A 27,122-nucleotide genomic window follows, 5' to 3' on the forward strand; every position below is an offset into this window, starting at 1 on the left:
GATGAACACTGAATTATGCTTTGTTTCTGTGAATGCATCTCATTTTGCAACCTAAGAAATGTTGATTTCTTCCACTGTTTAGTTATATTTGCATGATTGCATAAATTTGACTAATAAATGTCTTCTTCAAAAATGGGTTCTTTATCTTAAGCGGTAGAGTGTTTGTAGCATTGCTATGCTGCTCTATGTCTTTTAGACGGGTTTATTTTGCAGTGAAATATAAAATACGGAATTAAAATTTCTGAGTAGGCAAGGATTTGTAGAGGGCTCATCAGAAAAACATGCATTTTAATTAAATTTTTCAGTAATTTATTTTTTTCTCTCTTTCATTAATGAATCATTGATAACCATTTCACAGGAGCAATTAGTCATTCCAAAGGTTCACGTATGAAAGGTAATTGCTTATCTGCAATAACAGAAGCATTTGTCAAAATAAGGGGGAAAAAGCAAACCACATATGTGAATCAGTAACACCTGTGTTGTGTGATGTTATTATTTATGACTGCTGAGATGTATTTGTGTCCCTTTTGTCTCTTTTACTAATCAATGCAACTGAATTTTTGATTTAAATTCAGCGTTCTTTTAAATGGCAAGTGAGTCTTATTAGTTTCCTTAGAAACCAGCTTTAACTATCTCCAAGAAAGCCTTGTATGGTACAGAGGGAAGTGAGGAGAAAACTACCTTGGAAATGCTTGTAGGGCACAGTTTCTTCAATGACATGCTTTAATTATTCAGCTGAAGACACACTTTTCAGATAGCTGCAGTTGTTGGCTCTCTGAACTGGGACTCTCCCAGCTCTGGCTTGGCAAAAAATACCAGAGAGTAACTTGGTATGCACAGATAGGCAATGAGAATGAGGCAGAAGAACACTGCACTTTAAGCATGCCTTCATGATTTCATGCATCAGTGTCTTAATGGTGTCTAGTAAAAATTTGTATCTGGACCTTGCTGCATTTGTACATTTGTCTGCATTTTTCCCATGTCTGTTTATCTTAAATATGTGGAATGTCAGTGGCTGCCTTCCTGTAAGAATGTGAGGTTTTTGTGTAGTCTGTCAATCCTTCTTAATCTCCAGCTCTGCCAGCAGCTCAGAATTTGGGTCAGAAATGTGCAGACAATATTACAAACCTAACGATCACAACTATTAGAAAGTCTCACTACTTGCATTCATTGAAGGAAAAAATGAGCAGTGCAGTTGCATTTGTAATCAATAGATGAAACAATCTTAAAGGGCACTGTAAAATACTTCAGCAGTTAAAATGACAACTCTTCCTCATCAGGCAAGCTCAACAACCTCTCTCAAAGTCTGCATTACTTTAAAGAGCAATGGAGACATGAGATAAAAATAATTGTGAAGAGACATTTTTAAAGGACACATTGCCAAAGTTCCCTGTGTTCAAGGAGGATGACTTTTCAGAAAAAAATGTTTTTGTGGAAAAATAACAAAAGAACCTTTGCATGAACCTTATTTTTCTTCAGAATTATTGAGCTATAAGGATCTGCTTCAATTCCATAGGATGAACTGCAATTTCAAAACTCCAGTAAAGTAACTCTATACTAGTAACTATGATTCTGTAAGAAGCAGCCTGTATTATTTCAGCTGAACTAAAAGTCCTATTGCAGTTACCAGAAGGCAAAGTTTCCCAAAGAGACAAAAAAAAAAAAAAATTAATATTCAATAAAGTCAACCAGACAAGTACTTAAGAATACTGAATACTGAATATCAGGACTTTTTTCTTTTTTTTGTAATTTAGTCAGTGTCAATTTCTTCTAAATTCCTGGATTTAACTACATTACTTTCCAGATTAGGCCTAATTGTTATTTTAAAATGTAAATACCATTTTTTCAAATTAGAGTTTCATAATACCCATAGAAGAACATATATTGAAAAGTCTTGTACTATGTGCATATATTTGAATCCATCATAGATAAAACAGGTATTTAAAGCTTTTATTTCAGTGTGATTAACTTGTAAAATTAACTGTAATCTTGTAGTACCTTGGTCACAGTGCAGTTAATTCTGAGGTGATATTAAAAATGCTTGTGCTGCTAACAAGTTATGCTTCTGTGACATAATTTTTGTGTGAAATCAGTGTTTCTTCTGTACTTTATAGGGTATAACCATCAGCGTATCTGTGAAAACCAAAGGCAGAAGTCTCCGGAATTTTACAGCAGAACAGCATCAGAATCCAATGTGTACTTGAACAGTTTCCGTTACCCAGATCGTAGTTACAAGGACCATGCCTTTGACACGTTAAGCTTAGACAGCTCTGACAGTATGGAGACAAGCATATCAGCATGCTCACCAGATAACATTTCCAGGTAAATCTTCTTTCCTCCTGATCCTGCAATTGTCATAGGGTCATATGAAAAAAGAGAGTATGTACATGTACACTGTGATAGTGTGAATGCTGCTGATTGGTTGAGAAAATGTAAGGTCATTAGGCATCATATTTGTCTAGTTCCTCATAATCGGATTTAACTACATCTCACCTGTTTATTGAAAGATGAAAATAAAAAATTAAACTATGCAAAACTTAAGTGATAATGCTGAAGTTTACTGAAGAGCAATCAGTGCTTCCTCACCTGATCACTGCAGGGAAGGAATTTCCTCTGATAGGAAACTTTTCAGGGACATGTGCCATTGATGACCTACACTGTTCCACAAGTCCAGCATGTTAACCAACTAGGTGCTTAAGCTGAAACACTCAGGCTTCCCCCAAAAGTCTTACTGCCCTTTCCTCTCCCTTTTCTGGGTCAGTAAAAATGAAGAGATGCCACTGAAAGGCTTGCTTTACTCATCTTCAGAGGCTGTCAGCTCAGACACCATTTCTCAGACGAAATGAATTTCCATGATCTGTGTTAAAAATCCAGATGAGTCTCAAAAATGTGTGCAAACATTCTCTCCTGGCAGTCCATTTTTTTATATCTGACATTAGTAGTGCTTCCATTCCTGCTCATAGTCCAGCCCCAGCAGTTTCACAAGCATAACTAGAGGCTGATGATTAAGTACAGATTTGTCACTATGAATACTTTGTGAACACAAGGACAGCTTTTTTGGCTAGCATGTAGTGTTTTATTTAGCATCTTTTTGCTGTGGCAGGGAAGCCCCTGATTTCCCCTTTAATGTCATTATCACTGCAGTGTTAAGTTTTAGAAAATACCACTGGCAGTCATTCTGCCAGCTGGTTTGCTTGAGCTTTTTTGCATTGGTTGACATTGGTTTTGGTTTTCTTAAAGGTTTTGAGGATTTCTGTTTTAAATGGATAATCAACAAGTCTCTGATAGCTGGAGACAGGCTGGGAACTAACTCTGTGCATTGAGCTAATGTGCCAGTGATATGAAACTTTTCTCTCTCTGACTTGCGGCTCTGACCATTTGGAAGGAGGATGGTGTGTCTGATCTTACTATCCTGTAAGTCCAGGCTCCAGCCCAGGACTGGGAAACCCCAACAGCTGTTGAATTTCACTGGTACTGCTTGCTCTTCTGCTTCCCTCTGACTCTTGCAGGCAATGCCAGAAGGAAAACAAAAGAAAGCAAGACAAAGAAAAGAATAGCCCAAATCAATACAAAAACCATAAAAGAATCCTTTACAACAGATCTTTCTGTTTCTCACAAGGCAAACTTTGGTGAAAGAAGAAAAGAGTGTGAGCTGATTTTGTTGATAAATTCTGGATGGTAGCCAGTTAATTTTCCTTGACAAAATTTCCTTTAAGTAAAATTAATTCATACTGTTTTAGGTGGTGTTTGAACATATTTTCAAGCCTTATCAGACTTTAAAGGAAAACAATTTTTGATGCTTTTTTCTGACCAATTTAAAATGTATAAGTTATATTTTACCATGTTTAAGGCAAGAGAAACTTTTTTGTAGAAATGCATAAAATTTGTGGGTGCTCAAAGTACAGAAGAAACAGAACTGCTGTAGTCATTTATCAACTCACCAAAGATACCTCTTTTTTTGTTAGTGGCTACTGCACTGAATTGGATCTGAACACTGTCAACTCCATTCTTAAATTATGTTGGACTGCAAAATATTTCTTTAAATACCAGCTATTATTTTAAATAAGAAATAATGGGGTCTTTTGCAGTGCTAGCACTTCAAATGTTGCAAGAATAGAGGAGATGGAGAGACTTCTCAAACAAGCACATGCTGAAAAGACTCGGCTGCTTGAGACCAGAGTAAGTGTAATTTTGAGTAACTAAGAGGAGGCATGTAAGTTTGGATAATATTCTCCTAATGAAACATAGAAACCCACCCCACTTATACCTAATAAACACTTAAAAAACACCTCTTCCTCCTCCATGGCTTCACCTCACACTACAGCCTTGAGCCCATATGCAATATCTGCTGTCTCAAAGGACAAGCTGATGGCAAAATCCCCAGAAATTTGTTCAGCTTTGGTTTGACACCTTCTGGGGGACTTGCTTAAGAAGAAACTTCATTTCTATTTGCAATTCTTATTCCAAATTTCAGTCCAGTGTGCTGGATATATATTTCTGCCTAGTTTAGGGACAAAAAGGTATTTAGCGCTAGCTTAGAAATGACATTGCCCACTATAGTTTTGCATATAATGGAAGTTCTCTGTGTGCTGTGGTATTTAGGAACGGGAGATGGAAGCTAAGAAACGAGCTCTGGAAGAAGAAAAACGCCGCAGGGAGCAACTGGAGAAAAGATTGGAGGAAGAAACGAGCCAGAGGCAAAAATTAATTGAAAAAGAAGTCAAAATACGTGAGAAACAAAGAGCACAGGTCAGATATGGGGATGTGAAATGGTTTTGAAGTGCAAGACTTCCCCTTCATATACGGAAAAGGACTTAGTGTATTTCTGCCAATGGTAAACAGCTGAACAGATAGATTTATTATTTCTGAGGTGCAATTGTTTTGCGAAAAGTATATTAGGGCTCTTGGAGCCAAGTATTCATTTAAAGTTAGATAACAGCATAGGCATCTATTTAGCATTTTTATATAAAAAGTATGAATATTAATCCTATAAAGTTTGTTACTGAATATAGGCAGAGCAGAATTTTTTGGCCAGAACAGAAATTTGTGAATGTGTTAATTTTATAAACCATTGGTGTGGAGTTGGGGAGGGGGGTTCTTTTGTTCTGCTTTTTCTTTTAATACATAAAATGCCTTGAAATGTGAATTATTACTTTCAAACATTTGACAGAAAAGACAAATAAGGAAGTTTTTTTCAGCTCCACACCTAAGTACAGAGTAAATATTATTTTTTCTGAAGTTAATGGGATTGTACAACATGAGAAACATTACTTAATTTAACAAGTGTTACCTCCTACATATTTTTGCTTCTTCTTTGTGCTTAGAGGTACCTTGAGTTTTCTTTAGGCTTAGTGTCTTAACTATTTGTTTATTTCTTCAAAACCAGTAGTATCTATAAGGTACAGCAAATGACTAGGCAGTCATTGCTTGTATACCAGAGCAAGACAATGTCTCCATCTTAATAGACGTGTTTGAGTGCAGAAGATTCCATATCATATTGGAATATCTTTCTGATTTTATCTTTGCTGCCTTTGCTGATGTTTCACCAGATGTTTCTAGTTAAATATATTCATTCATTTGTTTTCATATAAAATGTAATCAGGAATGCTAAATTTTACTTGCTTCTCTCCTTTTTTTCTAAGAAATTTGTTGACAACTCAAGTATGGCATAAACAACAATGCAATGCTGATATCTTTAACCCAAACTAGAGCATGCATGTGTTGTAATAGAATGTCCTATCAGTTACTGCTAATTGGCAGAGAGAAGAAGACTGAATTGGCAGGAAGACAAAAACTTATCTGTCAAAAATGACAGACTTTTTTTATTTTTTCTTTCTTTTGTACAGTGAGACCAATATTTTCCCCAGCACCTTTTGACACTTAGAAATGTAAATGAAAAGAAGGCAATCTCTGCATTTGCCAGAGCCGGTGCCAGCTCGTATCATACAGAACATACATAATTTTAGAAGGGTGCTTGTGAGCAACACAGCTCCTATTGAACCAAGGAACGCTTAAGAATGCAATGAGGGAAAATCCCTTTGATTTGAGACTCACAGTGGGATTTAACAGGCTAACTTGAGGAATGGAGCAGGGGTAGATTAGTTTCTTCAGGTCACCGATTTCTCTGGAGTCCAGGGGGAGAGAGAGAGGGAGATGGTCCTTTCACAGATCCTTGAAAGCATCTAAAATTAGCTTCTGTTCCAAAGTAGCCTCTGCCTCAGCTGCAGCAGGAGGCTCCTCTGGGAGACCTGTCTTCTGTGTTTAAAATGATGGGGTAATGATCGTGCATAGACCCTTCAGGCACAGAAAACAGGAATATTCCCTCAGTTGGCAGAGCTTCTAAATCATTATCTCCTCTTGCTTGTTCTCCCAACTGACACTATCCAGGCTTGGTGCAGGGTCTTGAACTGCAATCAAGAAGGAGGCACTGTTTTCTGCACTGCTTTGCTGTCTTTTGCAGAGGGATGTGAACTAGTTATCACAGTTAATTTGTTCAGCAGAAAATAATTCTCTTTTGTTCACTGCAATCTCTGTGAAACTAACTAGCAATTACAGTTCATTTCTATTATTAATGTTTCTTGCAATAGCATGTTCTTATTTATATATTATACTCTGCATAAAAATGCCTGTAGCAGTGACTTAAAGAGTGACATCTGTGCAGTGAGTACTTAGAGAAATAAAGAGTTTGATTAACATCCTACATATGAAGTTCTTGGACTTCATCTAAGGCAGCGACACACCCTTACATTTAACTAATGTCTTAATTCTGTGACAGCTTTTCTGTGCTTTGGCCTCTGTTTTACCGGCTTATCAGCTGTTGATTTCAAGAAACTTCTATACTATATCTGGCTTTTACAAAGTTGTCCAACACTGTAAAGTTAGAAGTTTAATGGATTTTTCTTTTCAAGAAAATTATAGCTGCAATAAAAGCTCTTTATTTTTCTTACATTTATTCTTAAACTTTAATAAGCAGTTTTCAGTTATGTCTTCCCAGCAGAAAGAGTAGGAGATGATAAGGCTTCTCTTAAAAATAATATGATTTTCTTTTCTTTCCTGTAGGCCCGTCCCTTGACTCGCTATTTGCCCATTAGAAAGGAAGACTTCGACCTACGAAGTCACATTGAAACAGCTGGGCACAACATAGAGACCTGTTACCACATTTCTCTCACTGAGAAAACCTGCCGAGGCTTTCTGATTAAAATGGGAGGGAAAATTAAAACATGGAAAAAACGGTGGTTTGTTTTTGACAGAAACAAGAGAACTTTTACTTATTATGCAGGTAAGTTTCAGGATTGCTACGTGGGTACATCTGTTCTTCTATTTTTTTATCAAACTCAGCTGAGTTATGAACACGTAGGGAATCCAGATAAAACTTAGATTTCCATTTCATCCATTCCTTTAGAGGTCATGTGAACCCTTGCCTATAGCATTTCATTCTCATGCCAGGTAAGGCAGAATTGAGCATACAAAACAAAATGAAGGAGGAGATGCAGATGGGCAAGAGAAAAAATGGAAGATGGTCAAGTTACAAGTATACAGAATAATGGTTCCACGTATTTTATTTTTAAATAGTATATACTTCCCTCAATGACTGAATGATTTCTTGTACCCTTCATACAAGAATATAATTTATACTTACTGTGAAAATTGAAGTGAATGTTTTCACAGTCCTGTGCTTAATGTGAAGAAAAGGTTTTCAGGAAATTAAACATACAAGGGTAGACTTTTTGAGTTTGCCTTATTTTGAAAGTGTAAGGAATTTCAGATTAAGAATGCGCAATAGTCCAAAAGTGTTTCTGTTCATGAAGTTGTGTAACACAATATCTCAAGCCATTATAAGCATTGCATTACTTTCTTATCTTAGGGTAAACCTAGAAATGGGGAATTTAAGAACATACTTATTTCTCCAAATGCTGTGCAAATATACGCAGTGGTTTGACTTTGAAGTTTCAGTTCTGAGGAAGCTACAAAAATAGCATTGTACTCTGAATATTTATTGTTCAGAGAGGCCAGGAATAGGCATATGCAGGACAGCTTATTGCTAAGATGCAGGAGAAAACACCAAGTACAAAAACCACCTAAACAGTTTCATTTACTTTATTGACATAACTCCTTTCCAGCAACTTCTAAGGAACATAAAATTGAATTCATTACATTCATTCATTACATACCCACTGAATATTTCTTACTAGTTTGCAGAAATACAGTGAGGAATGTGACAAACATTCTTTATTTTGTTCTAAACATCTGGTTTATTGGTTAGGAAGGCTTGTAACATACAGTAGTGTTCCCATTTGGTACTGATCTTTTTTTGTCTTTTTTTAGTAGTTATGTTAACATTTAATGGTTTCACTTTTGAGTTCATCATAGTTGCCATAATGTAATCTCAATTACCAAAGAAAACTTTTGCTAATGTCTCAAGGACTCCAGCCAACAAGCACAGTTTTATGAGGAGTCTCAGCTGCACTAAAATGCTGCTTATGAGTGAGGATCTTTAGATCTTTAAATACATAGTAGATTTCCAAAATAAATATTGGTGCTGCAAATTCAGAGTAATTGAACTCTGAGTGAATGTCCTGAGATAATGCTTTAGTTCTGCCAGTGCACTGAACCAAGAACTTAGCCTGAAGTCTGACAGCTTAGTGTGGTGACTGAAGCATCTGCACTTTCTGAACTGAAGCATTCAGGGAACTCTACCAAGACACTTTCAATGGGAGCTTCTGGGTACCTGAAATAGTCTGGTAACCAAGGCCCCAGGTGGGCCTTGAAAAGAGAGTGGGTCCCCTGCTTACTAGTGGTGCACAGACAGCACACTTTGTATTGTGCTGTGTTTATTTCAGTATAATGTGTGCTGTGATCTCATAATCCTGTATCTCAGTGCTTCAGCACTGCTTCTCTGTGGGCTGGCAGGAAGATTCCCAAAGCTGCATCGTTTGCTCTCTGGGATTTTATTTTGCCATCATATGAAGCTTTAAGAATTGCTTGCAGCTACACATAGGATGTAAGCTGAGTTCCCCAAGTGTTTGAATGACAGCAGAATCCCTCCTGGGACTGCTGAAGATGTTCTGCATGACTGTTCAGTGTTGAGATGATACTATGACTTGGGGGCAGAAAACATTATATTCCCCTAATACAAAAGTGCTGGGAGCAAAAGGAAGTTGGCCTTTCAGTGTCCACATGCAATTGGGATGCTTCTTAACAATTTCTCTCTCCACTGCAGGAAAATGGAGTGAAAATGGCAGGAAGATGCTGCCCTGCCCCGCTCCTTTTCCTTGTGAAAAATTTTAGTGGTGACTCTTAAATTCACATGCGAAGAAGCATTTTTTTTTTAAGTACGTACACAAACTATGTTCTAATATAAAGATTTTGCTGTCAGATTGTATTGAAAATTCGATTATCATTGCAGTTTTATCTTCAAGGCAAAGTGGAGGTCTTAGCCTGTGAACTGTGTGAACTCTGGCTGGTTTTAATGGAATTGGAAGAGTGGATATATCTGAGAGACATCTGTCCTTCTGTGGGCTAATACCCTGCATAACATTTAGCCAACTCAGTGAAGGGAGTGACTTGCAAATAGATGAGGAAATTACAAAAGCTTTTATTCTTGGAAACTAGGTGAAGAAGAAGACATATTAAAGTCAAAAATGCATCTCTCAATAAAACCAACAAACTAGTAAGAAAATTTGAAGGTATCCATGGGATTTCAGAAGCAGAACTGTTGATTCAGTTACTTATCAGCTGAATATATATGGAAATGCAAATTAAGCTTTTGCTTCTTAGTAGTCATTTCAGTTCTGAGGTAATTTCTCTCTTTTCTGTTTTAGACAAACACGAAACTAAATTAAAAGGTGTAATATATTTTCAAGCTATTGAAGAAGTCTATTATGATCATCTAAAGAATGCATATAAGGTAAACTTTGTTATTGTTGTTTTAACCATTTATCACACAGAGTACCCAAAGTATGTAGCAGCTGTAAAATTAAAGGGAGAACTAACATTATTGGAGGGGAAAAAACCTTAACAAATACTTAAAAAGAAACCCTGGAGTGGAGGAAAAGGAAGAGGAAGCTTATCAGTGATTAGCACTGTTTTAGTGGCTTTTTTTATTCTGATGGAAGCAGACATAAGTGTCTACCTGCAAAGTAGTTTTGCTGCAAGGAGTTCCCTAGTCCAGTGGCAAGACCACTGAAATTGGTGGCTTGGACAAGTCAAGGGCTGGCTGCACACCTCAGTCCCAGGGAGGGAGTTAACTGTGCCAGCAGTTCATGGCACACCCTGCCTCTCATTTTTAATTTAAATGAGCTATGAACAATTTGTGGAAGGCACTGGACAGAGTGGGGGAGTTACTTATTTGGGCATGAAACAACAGCTTGGAGCCCTGTAGTACTGTATAATAGTCTACTGGAAAAATGCTGTAAAAGGTGTTTATGGTAGCTACAAACACTTTCAATGCATCTCTGCTGCAATATAAGATTCAGTGGTACAGCACTTTATCTTTCTTCTTAACCCTATTCATAAATATCCCTGTAAGCAAATCCACTTCTGATACCAATATATGGCTTTGATTTCACTCTTCTGATATCTTCTTTGCATTTTATTCGAGAGTCCCAACCCGCTGCTGACTTTCAGTGTTAAGACCCATGACCGCATCTACTACATGGTTGCTCCTTCTCCAGAAGCCATGAGGATATGGATGGATGTCATTGTTACAGGCGCAGAAGGCTACACCCACTTCCTGTTATAATAAAAGGGAGCAATAGGGCATCCTGCAATAACATAAATAATGAAGTTAGCCATAGCTAGTGACAGCTGAAAAGCCAGTGAATACCCTGAAATGTCCTCCTTATGATGTGCACCCTAAAATCTCAGATTGAGAGGGGATTACAAATGCATGGAAAAGGGGGGGTTGTTATCTGTTGTAATTGATCTTTATAGGAATGAATGAACTAAAGCTGTTGAGAGAATCATAGTGCTCCAAAATGGATAATCAGGCAATTTTAATTACAGAATCTTGGTTGAATGAAAAGTTTCTACAAATTCTCGTATACAGAGAATGTCTTCATAAATTTATACAGAACAGTTTACAAGTGTGTGTGTTCCTACTGGTATGCAAAAATTCTAGTAGTGAAACAAAAAGGTGTAATAAGCATATATTTTAATATACAACATTTGACATTTATAGATGATTAGGTGAGTTTTTAAAACCTTTAGTCGAGTATTTTATAGAAATACAAACAAAAAAGAAGCCCTAAGGTACACACAGTTCTTGCCTTAGTAGTTAAATGTTACAACAGAGCCAAAGAGTTACATGAGTCCCTTACATTTTCATATTGTTACTTGTACCTAACTTTCTGTGAAGGGACAGTGCCAAAACTCTTAATGACTTTTAATGTAATTAAATTATTATATTCTTTGTGTTCAGACACTTTGTGGCAACAACTCTATGTTTAAAGTTTGCATCTATGGAGCTCAACAAGTGAAAAACAAAAAAAACCATGAGAGGGATAGCTTTATAAAGATGCATTTTTTTCCACAAGGATGAGAAACGGAAACACATGTATTAACTTCCTCATAAAGGGAGATTTTTAAAATCCTCCCTGTTGAACAGAATAAGCTGATTCTGGACTCTACAGCACTTTTATATATAAGGTCCCAGTATCCTTCTAATGTTACTCAGTGCCAAGTGAACGCTCTGTTGAAATCTCTCAAATATTGTCTGCCTTGAAGCCAGCACCAAAATCTCTACCTGTCTGAATTCTTTGGAGCCAAGCTTTCAGTCCCAGAGAATTGTTTTGTTGTTTAATGTACATCTGCACAGAAAAATGCTGTCAAATAGAATAAAAGAGGAGAGGTGAGTTCCAAGAGTTTACACTAAGCAGTGTATGAATAAAAAACTGAAAGTTTGAAGTAGTAGGGATTGAGATTCCTAAAACAGCAAAAATACTGAGGGTGCAGCGGTCTCCCATTTTAAAATCACCTCCAAGTCCTTGAGTAATATTGCAAAAAGATAAAGTATTTAATTGAAATTAACTTCAAGAAGGTGTCATATTATGACTTTAAAGAGGTTCTCTTTGATTATAATTGAAACTTACACACTCTGTGGTTTGTGTACTAGAAGAAAGCACATTCACCTTTTTTTTCTTTGATGAAAAAGTTAATGGCTTTTAATTGAACAAATAAACTGAAACCAGAATAGAAATATGCTGGCAGAATATTTTTGTTATACTTTTTAAACTCTGTAGCTGTAATGAACAGGTTTGTGGTATGTACAGGTGATGTGGTTGTTTTGGCATGACAAACATCAGTTTCTACTTGAATCATAGAAGAGACTGTTGTTGCAAGATAATTGTTTTCATCTGTGCAGATCACAGCTTGTAATCTATAATTTAAAACACTATCAAATAAATTGCTTTTGTTTATACAGTTATTATTTTTTCCTGATGTTTTTTGATTTTATTCCCAAGTATAGTTATAAAGGTTTTCTAATACTGATTTTTGTATCCTGCATGATGCAATGAAGGCATTTCAATAAACATTTTTAAAAATACACTTGTTTCAAATATTTTCTTTCTGCATTATCCTGAGACATTTATTCTTGTCTTTTAAATAGTTGTATACAGTCATGCAAACAACACTGTATTTCTCAGTAACACTTAATTGAACTATTCCATGTATTTTCCAGAAAAGAGCTGTGGAACATAATCTTTTGGAGGTCAGTGAAATTAGGAGTGTAGTCTGTTTTCTGCATATACATAATATAATACCTTTTTCATTTTTTATGAACCTTTTTGAAAAATTTATTACCAGCTTTGGATATTGACAATTTTTTTTGTTTAACTGCAAACCAGAAACTGCTTGACTTTAAGGATTTCAGTTTTTCCAATATTTGGCTTAGACATGATCTGAATGGGATTAACTCACGTGGAAATGAAAATAAGTGTGGTTTTATGATTGACTTGTCTTCACTAAGTTTGCCATCATCATCATGATGTGGGATGGGTTCTTAGGGGTGTATATCAAGACAACGTAAATAGAGCATGGTGGTAGGCACCCCCTTTATGATCAGTCTGCACTGATCATAGAAGTCCTTCAAGCTTATCCACCTGGGAGTCAAATATCTGTTTACCTTGAAAGTTCTCGGGCAATTGCAAACCGTGGAGTCTGAGTCTTAAAAACCTCCTCAGCTGTGTCCCATGACCTACAGGTGCTGGCCTGGTACTTGAATGAGAAAACACCCTTCCCTTGGCAGGCACTGGCCTTTCCTAGCATTAATTTTCATGTGCCAAGGGAGGTTGGACATCAGGAGGGGTTGTCAAGAATAGGAATGGGCTACCCATGGAGGTTGTGGAGGGGCATCCCTGAAGGCATTCAAGAAATGACTGGGTGTGTCCACAGGTCTAGTTGATGTGGTGGTATTTGTCAACAGTTGGACTCAATGATATTTGAGATCGTTTCCAATCTAAATAAATGATTTGGAGATTCTATGATTATTTTCTTTGTGGCTGCCATGGCCTGTATATGAAAGATGTATGTGCATAAAGATGTCGTTTTGGCTCCTGTGCTCGTATATCTAAAGCTGAGAGAAGATGAGATGTGAACCCATTAATGAAGTCCCTTCTCAGCCGTCTCTTCTCGAGGCCAAACAGGCCCAAGCTTTTCCCTCGGCCTCTCCTCCTAAGAGAGGTGCTTCAATCGCCCTCACAGTCTGCCGCTCAACCCACTCCAGGATCTCCGTGTCCCTCCTGTACTGAGGAGCCAAGACCTGGACACAAGACTGCAGAGCTGCCTCACCAGGGCTGAGCACAGGGGCTGGATCACCTCCCTCGACCTGCTGGCAGTGCTCTTCCCAATGCACACCTTTGGCCTTCTTGGCTACAAGGCACAGCTAGCTCGGGGAAAACACGCACGCTGTGAAATGCACGATCAATGTTGTGGCTCTTTTTATTGATAAAACTTTGCACTTTCCCAGGGAGGTTCCGCCCTGACCGCAGACCCGCTCCCGCCCCGCCCCTGCCGTAGCTTCACTCCCGCGGGAGGCGGGCGGCGCGTGCGCGCGAGGCGGCCATGGCGGGAGTGCTGGTGCGGGCCGGCCGTGCCTCGGCCCTGCGGGGATCGCTGTCACCGCTGAGGGCGGCTCGGGCATTCCTGGGTAAGGGAATGGCCGCGGGGAGCTCGGAGCAGAAGGGTTGCCAGTCGGAGGGGAGAGGATCTGTTTCGGTGGCGACTGTGATGGCCACCGTGCGGCTCTTGGGCAGCTGCGGGTGGCACCCTTTCCTCCCCTTCAGGGCCGTCGCCATCGGGAAGGGCCGTGGCGCGGCTCTCTGGTGGGAATGAGCATCTTAAACTCGATCCCCTTCGCACGGGGTTCCTGACAGGCTTCTCCCCACCTGGCCCGCGGGGGAGCTCGGTAACTGTGCAGAGGGCAGGGCAAGTGCTTTCTTACGTGTGTTTGGTTGGCTCTAAGCCCTTGCCCCGGTGGGTTTTGAGGAGCAGGGAATCGTGCGCCAGCGCTTGATCGGTTGTGAAACGTGCCTGCCTGTAAAGCTCCGTCAGGCACCTGAAAAGCTTTGCTGGCGTCCCCTTCTGAGTGAGCTCGGCCTCTGCCCAAACACGCAGTGTCTCTTCCTTATGTGTCCTTGTCTGAGCTGTTGAGTTTATTCATTGCCTTTAATTGGACAGGTGGATCTCATCTAAGGTTGCTCAATGAGTAAAACTTTATTGCTACTACGGGTGCACATTTTCTAGCTTCATAAAAGCTTGAATACAGTGGGATTTTTTTTCTGTGTTCTTCTCTCTTTCTGCGTGTTTATAACAGTAATATTTTCAGAGTATCTCTTTATTTGAGTGTGTCTTTAGGTGCTCTGGGACCAGGCCAAGCAGCAGTTCCTGCTGGAATGTGGATGGTTGCATGAAACCGAGTGTGGATGGAGTTGAGTCCATTTACCTGTCACATTAACATTAATCTGCTGCTGCTGGGAGTGGGGAGATCTTTGTGCAGGAATATTCGCAGAGTTCAGGGAACTTCTTTGGCTTTGATGCGTAATGTAACACTGGTCTCAGTCACAGTTTCTGATGTTCATAAAAGTTCACAGTGACTCCAATATTAAGAGAATTCCATAGATACCATCAGGCAAGGGTCCTGTGGTCTTACTACAGCTATCACCTTCTGTCTGTAACTTGCTTTTATAAACACTAATACCTGCCTTGCACCCTTCAAAAATGTTTCCCTGCTCTTAATAAGGTCTTTCCTAAAATCAGGAGGAGAAATTACTGGGTAGTTGCTGATGGTTTTGTTTGTCTGAAGAGAAATCTGAGAGGGTGACAGCATTGAGTTTTGCTTTTGGGTTGGCTGCGGTGGTTGCTTTTGGGGTTTGCATTTATTCAGGTTGGAATTGCTGCTGGTGCTTCCATTAACTTGTTAAATGGAAGAATAGTTCGTGAAATCGCTTAGATAGTGTTTGTGTCTTGCAGCTGCAGTTGGAACCCTGCCCAATATCAAAGTAATTTGAGGACACCTCCAGGGTGCTGTAGCATGGAAGACAGTGGCTTCAGAGACGGCTATCAGGGCTTAAGGGGGAGAAAAATATTCCCAGTTATTCTTCTATTAAATTTAGCACTTCTTGGTTCATCTCTTATTGGCACTTGCACTCTACTGGCCCTGAAGAAGTGACTGGCTCAGTGAGAGACACACACAAATCAAAAGCCACAGTGTGGATGCATCTGAATACCTTTACTGTGGAGGTCATTCACCTTTATAAACAACTCATTCCTCAGTAGGATAAAGAACTACCTCATTGTTTGAGGAGCAATTTAATGGTTTAAATCTGTAGTTCAAATGATGCCATTTCTGTTGGACTGTAAGAAAGTTCTGAATGCTAGCTGCGCCCTGTATCTGTTATGTATCCACACTTACTCATGCACATCCAAGTTTAACAACAAGCTAACCCCCCAAAACCCCTTGAATGTAATCTCTCTGATAGTGACAGAACTCAAGGCTGCAAGACAGCTAAGTGGTGTGATACTGTCAGGGCTTGGGTTTTGTACTATTTATCCACACCTGACACTTTATTTTGGGTTGCATCATTTCTGTGCCCTCCTGTTGAAGAGCCCGTGAGGTTCTAATCTAAGAATTAAGAATGTCAAAGTCTTAGAATACTTGACCAAGCTTTCAGTTTAACAAATTGCCTTGCTGTGTTGAATAATAGAGTGGATTAAGTCTCCTTAATAGCTTTCCAGGAATTACTTTTCCTCACCTGCAGTAGAGGTACAATTGACTGCTAAAGTTAGATTAAATCCTGTAGCAGCTGTTGAGATTCAGCAGAATTATTAATTAGTTTGCATTTCCTCTGGTAATATCCTTGTTTGATGTTATTTATTTCATTTGGTTTAAACAATGCTAATGTTTTATGCTCGTCATGATGAAAAAGTTAGGCACAAGATTCTTTCCCATTTCTTGATTATGAACTTGCCCCTATACCCCACATATTGTGTGGATCCAGGGCTTTGATAAAGGTGACATTTTATCCTTCAGTTTTAATTCTAATGAAAAATTTGTCACTTCCTGTACTCTTAAACTTCCATTGCACAGAGTACACTAATCTCAAAATTATGCTTTTTGAAAATAAAAGTTTAAACTAAGCAGATATTAAATGGGAAGATTTTTTGGTGAAACAAGTAAATGTGTTCAAGATGAAACATGAGGACTCATGAAGTCTAGGAAGCCAGAGAGTTTCTTTTCAGTCAGCCACTTTGCTAATTGCTGAGTGAATTCTCTACATGGTTGGCATTTAATGATTTGAGAATGAATCGCAATAAACTTTGTCTTTCAGGTTCATCAATACTTGTCAGTCATTAAAGAACGTATGAGATGCTTTTTTCATCTCTCTTGAGCCAAAATACGTTATTTTCACATAATGTGTCCATATTTTCCAAACCCTGGTTTCATAAAAACTTGTTTTTCTGCCTAGGTTATCATGATGATTGTATTAAATAGCTCCTCTTACTAGTTTGCAGGCTGAAGTCATCGGTCAGCTTTCTCACTCGACCGGATCGACCAAATATTGCTTATCAGAAACTAAAAGGAAGAAATCCAGGGGTTATTTTCCTTCCAGGCTTCAATTCAAATATGAACGGTCAGAAAGCAACTGCCCTTGAAGATTTCTGCAAATCGTTAGGTCATGCCTTCATCAGGTACATAGAGGAATATCTATGAAAATTAAACTAGTCTCATGAGTTGTGGGAAGGCTTATAGCATAAATACATAAACTTTGGCATTTGGATTGGTGTGCTCCCTGTGCTAAGGGAGCTCATATACAAGACAAGAATTCTTTCTCCTGTTTCCAAATGTAGGATTTCTGTCAGTACAGAGACTGAGATAAATCAGGAGAATGTATTCTGAAAGTAACTCAGAAAATTCTCTAATTTTCTGTAGTATAACCAGTGCTACCTGTTACAATCAGGCTGTAGGCCTAAAAGTTTAAAATTAAGGACCTGGAGTTCTGGTTTTTTAAGTTACCACTATAAGCACTCTCCTTTTGTGCCAAGTCCGATTAAGCTACCCTGTGTCTTCTGTGGGTTTAGAAGAACATGCCCCTGCTTGGTGATGCTGTCCTTTGATAGACAAGGTTGAATGCTGTCTGTCTGAATGTGTCATAAGTCTTCATGTTTGGGTTCAGTGTTTGAAAGAGTTTGTACATTTTAAAAGTACCTTTAAAATTCAAGTGTCTGAGGGGTTTTTTTGTCTGTAAGGGAAATTTTTTGCCTATTCTTGTAAATTATGATGCTCTATCAAATGATAGAGAATGCTGCATTGCATAACTTAATTGTGTTTGTTGTATTTAGACTGGCTTTGTGTGATTTCTGGTCCTAGTGATAAACAGGACAAAGTAAGAAAATACTCACTGTGGTATCTTGTTCCCTGCCAATTTGATTATACAGTAGTATTTATTTAGTGTCTGTATTGCTGGACACAGTCATAGACAGTACTATGACTTTCCTGTTGATGGTTATTTTTCAGATTTGACTATACAGGATGTGGAAGTTCAGATGGTAAATTTGAAGAGTGTACAATTGGGAAGTGGAGAAAAGATGTTCTGTCTATACTGGATGAACTTACAGATGGACCACAGGTTATATTTTATTTTTAAATATAGAATGCTGTTTTTCCCTCAGGGTAGAATCTTCATCAAAAATATGCCATAATAGCTCTGGTCAGCAGTAGCTTTTGCTGAACAGCTGACACCTGCTCACTTCCAAGCTGAATCATTTGAGCAGTCACATTCATAGGAGCTCTTTTGCAGGCAGGTAGGTCATGAAATCATGGAAGCATGCATTGGCAGGACCTCCTGGAGGCTGTTTATTAGAATCTCCTGCTCAGAGTGGGTCTGTTGTCCCAGAGAGTCTGAGAAAGCCTCATGGTGGAGGTGCCACCTGACAGGAGACAAGGAATTGTTTCTGTGCAGTGTGGCCCTGTTAATGAAAAAGTGTGTTACTGTCCCCTGCTGATGCATTCATTAAAGGATTTGCAGGAAGATTACAAGATGCTCCATATGATCAAATAACTTTAAAAAACAGGCAGGAGAAGCAGCATTTGATTTCTTCAGTTACTTTAGAAATTGCTGTGAGAAACTTGGAATCTCCTACAACCTAGAAATACCTAATACTGTGTTTAAAACAATTTTGTATTATGAATTGCTTTTGTTTAGTTCTTTCACTGCACTGAGTCTTTACCATGGTGCATTTATCTTGAGAAGGAAACATAAAAGTATGCATATGATACTGAATTGTTTCAACTCTCATTTTGTTTACAGTGTTTCAGTCTCAGACAGCAATAACCAGCCATGACAAACAGAATAATAAATACCAGATCTTGTGGTGCTTACTCAGGCAAAATTTCCATTGGAGGTGACAGCAGTTCTGCCTGGGTAAGGACAGCAGGATTATGCCCAAGGTTTATATAGTTAAACCAAGTGAAAACAGGTATTTTGTGCAAGAAGAAAAAAATCTATTAGCCATTTCCTGTAAAACACTATATTTTCTTCTCTTTTTTTACTTTTGTTTTCCAGATTCTGGTGGGCTCCAGCATGGGTGGATGGCTGATGCTTCATGCTGCAATAGCACGTCCAGATAAAGTAGCTGCTCTGGTTGGAGTTGCTGTAGCAGCAGATCACGTTGTAACAACTTTTAAGAGGCTTCCTATTGAGGTAAATGTTGATCGTTGACTTTTGTGCAGTCTAAAAATCTTAGCAAGAATTTAAGAAATGATGTTATTTAAACTGTACTTTTCCTGCAAATTTTAGGGTAAGTTTTCTGTGTTTGATCAATCTAAGCTTACAGTATGAGACTAGTGTGAGCACTAACCAGAGTGTACTTATATTACTGTGGTTTAGAGGATGTGAAGTCAGATCCCTACTGTTTGCAGTTCATTAGATTTCAGTTTTGAATATCTTATATTTGCATTGGAATTGGATCCTTGTGCTTGGAAGGATGGAGAAGTAGCCATTAAAGTTGAGGTAGTTGAGGTTTCACTGGATGAGATGCATATGACACAGAGTGTGCATAGAAAGGTAATTCTTCAGATTAGTGTGTTTGTAAAGACTGTGAGATTTAGATAGTAGGAACTGCCCTTTTGAGATTCTTCCTTGATGGTAATAATATCTAGTCTTCAGAAAGTGTGTGCCTTAGAATAAAGAAAATATTTTCCCAATTTATTTGGGTTTTTTCTAAGGTACTTTGTAGTGTCAGTATTACTACTTAGGATTCAGAATCTGAAAATACATAAGAATCTGGAAATGGAGTATTTAGAGACACCTACTGTGGCAAAGACTGAAAAGACTGATCACTGGACAATGTATTTTCCCTAGGATTTCCCCTTGTTTGTGGATCAGTGAACTGATTGAAGCCAAGGGGATTTACTGTTCATGGTGGCAATACATATTTTTCTTTTCTGATAGAGCCTGGCTAAGAAACTTAACTTCATTGGTGAATTTTAACTAGATTAATTTGCAGGACAAGTTTGGAGAGGAGATTTTGTGACATGGTAGGGGATTTGTCCTCTCAGATGCTGTGAGGAGAACAGGAATACACCCATGATAATAAAAATCAACAAGGTGAAATTTTATGCTTGGGGGAGTCTTACTGCTTTTAGAACAGAAATAAGATCAGGTACTCTTAAGCACTCCTAACATGTGTTTTGTCCATTCTTTGCTCTCTTTTTATATAGGCACAAAAAGAAATAGAAGAAAAGGGTGAATGGAAGTATCAAACAAAGCAAAATGAAGAAGGCTATTACTCCTTGACCTATGACTTTATCAGAGAAGCAGAAAATCACTGCGTGCTGAATAGTCCTATTCCTGTGACATGTCCCATACGCCTTATTCACGGCATGAAGGATGGGGATGTCCCTTGGGAGATCTCTATGCAAGTTGCTGACCGTGTTTTGAGCAAGGACGTGGATGTTATCCTCCGCAAAATCGGCCAGCATCGGATGAGTGACAAGGAGGATACAAAGCTCCTTGTGAATACTGTTGATGATCTAATTGACAAGCTGTCAACAGTAGCATAAGCTGAAGAGTAGCATTAGTGCATGAACTCTACACCTGACCTTTTCCTTGAATAACAGAAGCCTTGTTCTTACCCAGACGGTGGCAAGCTTGTGACTGTCACAGTAGGAACTGAGCTTTATCTGCTGTTTCCTTACCTCTGTTTCATAAATACAGGAATTGTATTATTGCTGCATTTGCACACAGCCCAAAGTGTGAAGGGGTGCTGCTATTGTGTTCAGAACCTCTCCTTCACCATTTTACCCATTTTTTTTCACAAATTTCCTATAATTTTGTACTGACATGTTGATTACTTTTTGTTGCTATTGGCCTGTACAGTAACTTTATTTTCACATCTTTGACACCTCTTACTGTCTTTCCACTGTAACATCATTGTATCTTATGTCTAAACCATCTGTGCAAGGCAAACTACAACTTGAGTGTTTACTGAAGTTAGTTATTAGAATAGTTAGTACCGTGAAACACAATAAACAGATTGCAGATAAATAGTTATTTTGTTCTGAAATGCTGTTAAAAAGTGGAAAGCACACCCTGATGGTGTACTTGTGGTACTGCATAGGGAAGAATTTGACTTCGAAGAAAGCAGGGCCTCAAAGCCTTAAGAGCTCTTTATCTGTGCTTGTCAGGAGGGTGTCTGTGATCTTCTCCAGGCTGCCATTTGTCGTTCATTTGTGGGCCTACTGTTAAGGAAACAATAAATAATCTTGATGTAAACTGAAACTGGATCAATAAGATGACTTTAATAGTAACTTCTTCATAGTAGGGAGTACAGTGCCACAGAGCACCATTGCCTCTTTCCCACGACTTGAGAGAGGATTGCTGGGCACAGTGTCTTCTTCAGCTGCATGAGTCCAACCCTGAGAAGCTGTAAATGGAACTTGATAGTTGAATAAGTCTTAAAATGTAAATCCATAGAATTTATTAGGAAATTGATTTAATTGCAAATATGACTGTTACCTGGGTTTTGTACAGAAATACAGTACCATTCGTACACTTGAGAGAGAGGCTGGAAATAGTTCAGGCTGGCCTTAATGTGTAACATCAGTCAAAAGCATATAATTCTTTCTGGGTTTATTATTTGAAGTAGTAAATGGCATCACTATTATTACCTTAAAAGACTAGAGCTGCTAGGGGTAAGGTATTTCTAGAGAGTTTGTCATTTCCAGTTTTAGCTATGTCAGTAGAAGTATGCTGAACAGGGCTTTGCTGAGGCAATGGGTTTTAATTTAAAAAAACCACCACAAACAAATAACTAAAGCTAAAAAGAAACCAAAAACACAGCAACAACAAAACCAAAATTTTGGATGAGTTCCTGTGAACTACAGTTCTGTTTAGGCTTGCAAAAACAAGCAGTGATGGAAAAAATCTGAATTTGGTATAAGAGTAAAAAAAAGATGGCTCTTGTTTAGATACAAATTTTCTACTTCAAATGTACCAATTCCCTAACTTAGTGAATGATTTGGTTTGGAAGGGACCTTAAACATCATCTGGTTCCAACCACCATCCCATGGGCAGGGATATATTCCACTAGACCAGGTTGCTCAGAGCCCCATCCAACCTGGCCTTGAACACTTCCAGAGACTGGGCATCCACAACTCCTACGAACAACTTGTTCCAGTGCCTCACAGTAAAGAATTTTTCCCTAATTATCTGATCTAAACCTAGTCTCTAAGTTTGAACCCATTCTTCCCCTTGTTCTGTCACAACATGCTCTTATAAATAGTCTCTATCCAGCTCAGGATGATCTAGATTGGGATAATTGCTTGAGGAAATTAGAACATTTCATGAAATCTTGTTCCCAAATATTTCTGGCATAGACTCTTCCTCTGTTCGTATCACTATGCAATTCACTTTAGCTTTGAAACCTCTGAAATATGTTTGTAACTTTTGAGAAAGTTAATGCAAATGGCATTCCTGGAGTTGGAGCTGTGTTCATGTTTATATACTGTTAAGCAGTTGTCATCTTTGTATGTGTTTGTATGACTTGCATCTGATAATACCTAAAAAACAGATTTTGCGGGTTTTAAAGATGCAGTCAAATCAAAATTATTTTAAAACTTTGTGCCCTAAGCCATGATACGTTTTTAAATCCAGTTTTTTCGCATCTTGGATTAGTTTGGCTCATAATGGAAGAAGAGGCTGAAACAAGTGGACTGCAATAATTCCAAAGTAATTAATTTTAATTAATGCCAAGAGTTACCAGTTGTAATAGATATGCTTTTTCTTCACATATATTAAAGTTAATTCAGTGACTGAAAAGTTTTGAGCTTTTTTTTTAATAGGGAATTATACCTGTAAATACTCAATTTAATACTTCAGACAAGGTAAAGGCTTTGTGTGCCTGCACAAACTGTAGCTGTGTATTTGTCTTGAAAGAGTTGCATTGTATTCATGTTTCAGCCTTTATTATATAATTGATATTTTACAGGTAAGATGTCTGTGGCAATGCCTTAGAGCAAGATAGGTGAAAGCAAATGTGAAGTGGAGCAGTTGTATAAAGAGTTTTCAGGAGGGCTTTTTTCCTTGTTTGCTGTTGGTGTTTTGTGTTGTTGCCCCCTCCATTATTTTCCTGTAATAACATGAGGTGGGAGAATTCAGTGTAACAGTGGTTGCTGAAACCACAGCATTACTGAAAAGTCCCGTTTTCCTTCTCTGCTGGCTAAATGGAGATCAGTGGTAGCATTTACAGTACAGGTACACCCAAAGTTTGTTACATATAGTCTAAATGCAAAGGCAGAGATTGTACTTTTTTCATAAAGACAATATTCCAGGTAGTGTTTTGAAATTCAGGGAATGCTAGTGTCCTTCTCTCTGTGCTCACTTTTTGTTTTTTAAATGAGGTTTGCTTAAATATGAAGAGGTAGACCTTATGCAGACAGACCTTTTTCTCTGACTTTGGTGTAGTAATTCCTTTGATATTTATCTTTGCAAACATAAGCATTTTCCCTGTGTTCATGCTGGGAATTACCATAGTTTTGACTGTTGGTAACTTTGCATGTTCAGGTGCCTGAAAGAAGGGATAATCATAACTAGGGAGATTTACATCCTACCTCTGAGCAGCTGTTCACCTACCAGAAGTTTTGACAATCTCAAATAATGTGGCATTCACATATTACTGTGTCATTCCAGATTGGTACTGTTTTGTCTTCTGCATTAATGCCTGGGGCATGGCTTTTTTCTTTGTTAGATGCCTACATAGTAATTATTTTCAGTATTAATCATGCTTTAAAAACTAGTATTTCATTCCTCTGTAGAGATGCTGTATTAAAATAGGATGTTACACACTTGGAAAGCTCTGCATGATGCAGATTTTAAAAATAATTTGTAATTAATTATGTTCTGTTTTGGGATTTTTTTTTTAACAGACTGCTTATTTGTTGACAAATGCAAAGCATTTTGTGAACATACAATGTACAATAAGTTTTATTCACATGAAATATTCCGTTTCTAAAGCTAACTCAACTTGTTTCCTAATAAACAAGTGCTCTTATTTTGCTTAGATTGAGCTGTACTTCCACGGTTTTAGATACATGTATTTTTTATCTTGTTAAATATTCTACTTGTTTTGTCTCTCCTCTTGTTTGGTTTTGTATTACACACCATCTGATTTGAGCTTTTTGGTTTTGGGGGGTTTTTTAACTTAATTGGTGTTAAGTGTTTCATGTAGTTTCAGTTTAGCTAAGCTGTTTTCTCTTGCTTCAACCCTAAATTTAAAAAAGACAGTGTTCACAACAAAAGCCTGGCTGGATAGGCCTTAGAAGAACCACCTCCTGCTGTTTTATTTTTATGTTAATTTTGGTTATGTGCTCTCTTGGACATGCTGTTACTCAATGGGGCTAAAAGATTTATGGTACCATACTTTTCATACCAAATTAAAATGTGCTTAGAGAGGAACATTGAACTGGTAACTTGTCTGCAGCTGCTCAACTATCTTCAGTGTTCCAGTCATGATGCAATACAGAGTTGTAACATTTTCTGAACTGGTGCTGTGGTCAGAGTTTCTACATTAGGTTTGTGCTTGTAATTTCTTCTCTGGCAGAAAAAAAACCCAAACAAATGGGAGGGAAAATCATGTCCTGGGGAATAATGAGATTTGAACTTGTTTTCTAAGCTACTCAGTTGTGCTGTTACAAAGAGACCTACCTTACCCTTTCACATTTTTTTGGTTTTCTTAAATGCTGAACAGTTACATTATAATTAAGTCTTCTGAGGAGATAGAAGAGGGCTCTGTGTTTGACCTGTCTTTGAGATGAGCAACCTCTCTGCTTTGTGTTGATGACCAAATTCATTAAGATGTGTACGAATGTAAAATTTCACCAATGCTTGGTGGAAATTCATCAGCTGTGTAAGGAATGCAGACAGAAATACCAAATATCAGTGTGCACTCTCACGCTTCTAAGTTTGTTCTCAAGCCCAGCAGGGAACTCAGCCATTACATTAAATAGCAGCCAGCTTGCTGAGCATGAGGTTTTAATGCCCCTGTCAATGGCACTTTGCTTCTGGCAGGTATTTTCTAAGGGAAGATTTTACTGTTGGGAAAGAGAGACAGAAATTAAGAGAGTTCAGAAATGCACTGCTCATAGATTTACTGCATGTTGGTCAGTTTTTATAGCTCACATTTGCTTTGTGACCTCATCTCTCTTCAGTATATATTTGCCTAAAACAGAAAAACGTTACAGCTTTGGTCATGTAATACATTAATCTAAACTTTTTTACTGGACTTACTGCAGTCTGGTTGTAGGCTTGACCTTGTATTTCTCTTTCAAGTCCTACATATGTATGTTGTGTGGTCCAGTGCTTCTTTTCTATTAAAGAGAAATGGGCATCCTCCTTATGATGCAGTAATTACAGCTCACAGGTAGACACATTTTCAACTTGCTACAATCTCTTGATTTGTGTCTGGCAAGGAGCTTCAACTAGCTCTGCATTTATGTTTGGAAGGAAAAGCAAATGACAATTCCTAAAACTTCAAGTCATTTGGTTCTGAAATTAAAATACATATTTGAAATCTTTCTAGGCTAGCACATGAAAGGTTGTGTTCTTTTTGGGCCTTCTGATCTGCACCATGCTGTCTACTTGCCTCCCACTTGGCAACATGAGAAGGTCACTACTGCCTGCTGGGATGGAAGCAGGTGCTCATGTCAGTGGCAAAGATCTGCTGAACAGTAGTATACTTAGAGGTTGGAGTGATGCAAGTCAGCTGCCCAGACTGTAGCCTGGGAAATGCATTCCCTGAAGCCTTCCTAGGATCAAATCTCAACTGTACAAGAATCCTTGGGTTTGGGGCTTAATTGGTTATGGCTTGCTAGCAGAAAGTGTGCCAGAATGTGCTAGTCCTTGGGACAGTATCTCTTGAAAAAGTTCCTTAGAGTAAAGCTAAATCCTTAACCATAGGAAGCAGCATTTATGTAGTTAGAGGATTTGATCTTTTAGGGGGTTTTTGTTTGTAAGTTCTGCTGTCTGTTTTCACCTGTATTTCAGTGAAGATGCTACTTCCTTTCTGTTCTACTGTGAATGTACATTGCAATGTATCATTTTCAAACCAAAGTAGTTCTCATGAGGTAGTGTTTTAGTTGGGGAGGGATAAGCAATTGATATGAAACCTGGGTTTCTTTCAAAGGAGAATCCAGCACAAAACTTAAGAGGTCCTGAGAATTCAAATGTACAGTTTACCTCCAAGATCATCTTGAGTACTGGGAATGTTGACAATTATATCCATAGGAATTGGTTTCCAGTGCTAAGTGGTAACTGTTTCTGCTGGCGAGCTGCTTGGAAGGTGGTCAGTTGTAGCCACAGCTCTCTTCATAGAGAGCAGATGGCATGATTTTTCCAGGCATTTTCCTGGGGAAGGCTGTGAGAAGATCAGAGAAAAGAATGAGAAACAGTTATTATGTCCACTTGCTGCACCTGTTGTTGTACATATGTGGAATGTGTTATGGAGATTTGTTTACCAGAGGGTGGTTTCTTAATTGGACACTCATGATGGTGTTTGTATTGATTGACCAATTGGATCAGTCTGTATCAGACTGTCTGTAAGGGTGACAAGTTTCTTAATAAGAAGTATAGTATAATATAGTAGAATAAAGCGATTGATCAGCCTTTGCAATCATGGAGTCAATGCTAATTATTACCCATCTGGGGGCCTGCAACAACAGTCAGTGACTTACAAATTCCAGAAACACTTCTGTTCATGGCAGCCTTAGGAACTGCCTTGTTCTGCAGGCCAGAGTATTGGTGCATTCTCTTTTGTCACACAAATAGAAATGTCCATCTTTACTGAATTACTTTTCTTTTAAACCCAAATTTGAGGTATTCCAAGTATGCTCTTGCTTGAAGCGTAACATCTTCAGAGCTGGCAAAGAAACCTTTTTGTGGGTGGAAGGGAAGATACTTGCTTAAGTTAGCATGTTTTGTCTTCAAGGACATCTAGACTGTAGGTTTCAAAGTAAAGAGGAAGTTAGTATTTCTAAAATTAATGTTGTCCCCTGGTTCTGATAACTGCCACCTGTTTTTGCACAGTTAAAAGGAGGGCAATATTCCAATATTACCTTTTATCCCCTAGTC

At 38.3% G+C, this 27,122-nt stretch overlaps 2 protein-coding genes across 7 annotated transcripts in view; both read left to right on the top strand.

Annotated features, from left to right (window-relative positions):
- The window catches only part of PHLDB2 (pleckstrin homology like domain family B member 2), a 63,963-nt gene extending 51,447 nt beyond the window's left edge, over nucleotides 1-12,516 (top strand). For all 6 annotated transcript variants that reach the window (XM_058824495.1, XM_058824478.1, XM_058824513.1 and 3 more), the window contains 6 exons: nucleotides 2,115-2,322; nucleotides 4,089-4,179; nucleotides 4,603-4,749; nucleotides 7,060-7,279; nucleotides 9,822-9,907; nucleotides 10,601-12,516. In XM_058824495.1, coding sequence (XP_058680478.1) covers nucleotides 2,115-2,322; nucleotides 4,089-4,179; nucleotides 4,603-4,749; nucleotides 7,060-7,279; nucleotides 9,822-9,907; nucleotides 10,601-10,741 — 893 coding nt within the window. In that variant the 3' untranslated portion in view covers nucleotides 10,742-12,516. The remainder of the gene's footprint in view (nucleotides 1-2,114; nucleotides 2,323-4,088; nucleotides 4,180-4,602; nucleotides 4,750-7,059; nucleotides 7,280-9,821; nucleotides 9,908-10,600) is intronic.
- Nucleotides 12,517-14,061: 1,545 nt separating this feature from the next.
- ABHD10 (abhydrolase domain containing 10, depalmitoylase) lies at nucleotides 14,062-24,069 on the top strand. Its single transcript, XM_058825128.1, has 5 exons — nucleotides 14,062-14,146; nucleotides 17,004-17,187; nucleotides 18,014-18,125; nucleotides 19,062-19,199; nucleotides 20,219-24,069. The coding sequence occupies exons 1-5, from the start codon at nucleotides 14,062-14,064 to the stop codon at nucleotides 20,558-20,560; spliced, it is 861 nt and encodes a 286-aa protein (XP_058681111.1). The 3' UTR covers nucleotides 20,561-24,069.
- The last annotated feature ends 3,053 nt before the right edge of the window (nucleotides 24,070-27,122 follow it).

The sequence above is a fragment of the Ammospiza caudacuta genome, chromosome 2, assembly GCF_027887145.1.
Source record: "Ammospiza caudacuta isolate bAmmCau1 chromosome 2, bAmmCau1.pri, whole genome shotgun sequence".
NCBI classification, from domain to species: domain Eukaryota; kingdom Metazoa; phylum Chordata; class Aves; order Passeriformes; family Passerellidae; genus Ammospiza; species Ammospiza caudacuta.

What these genes read in the sequence shown, in the direction of transcription:
- ABHD10 (XM_058825128.1), top strand. Translation starts at nt 14,062, where the DNA reads ATGGCGGGAGTGCTGGTGCGGGCCGGCCGTGCCTCGGCCCTGCGGGGA. An exon ending in AACTTACAGATGGACCACAG is followed by an intron (nt 18,126 to 19,061) that starts GTTATATTTTAT and finishes TTTGTTTTCCAG; the next exon opens with ATTCTGGTGGGCTCCAGCAT. An exon ending in TTAAGAGGCTTCCTATTGAG is followed by an intron (nt 19,200 to 20,218) that starts GTAAATGTTGAT and finishes CTTTTTATATAG; the next exon opens with GCACAAAAAGAAATAGAAGA.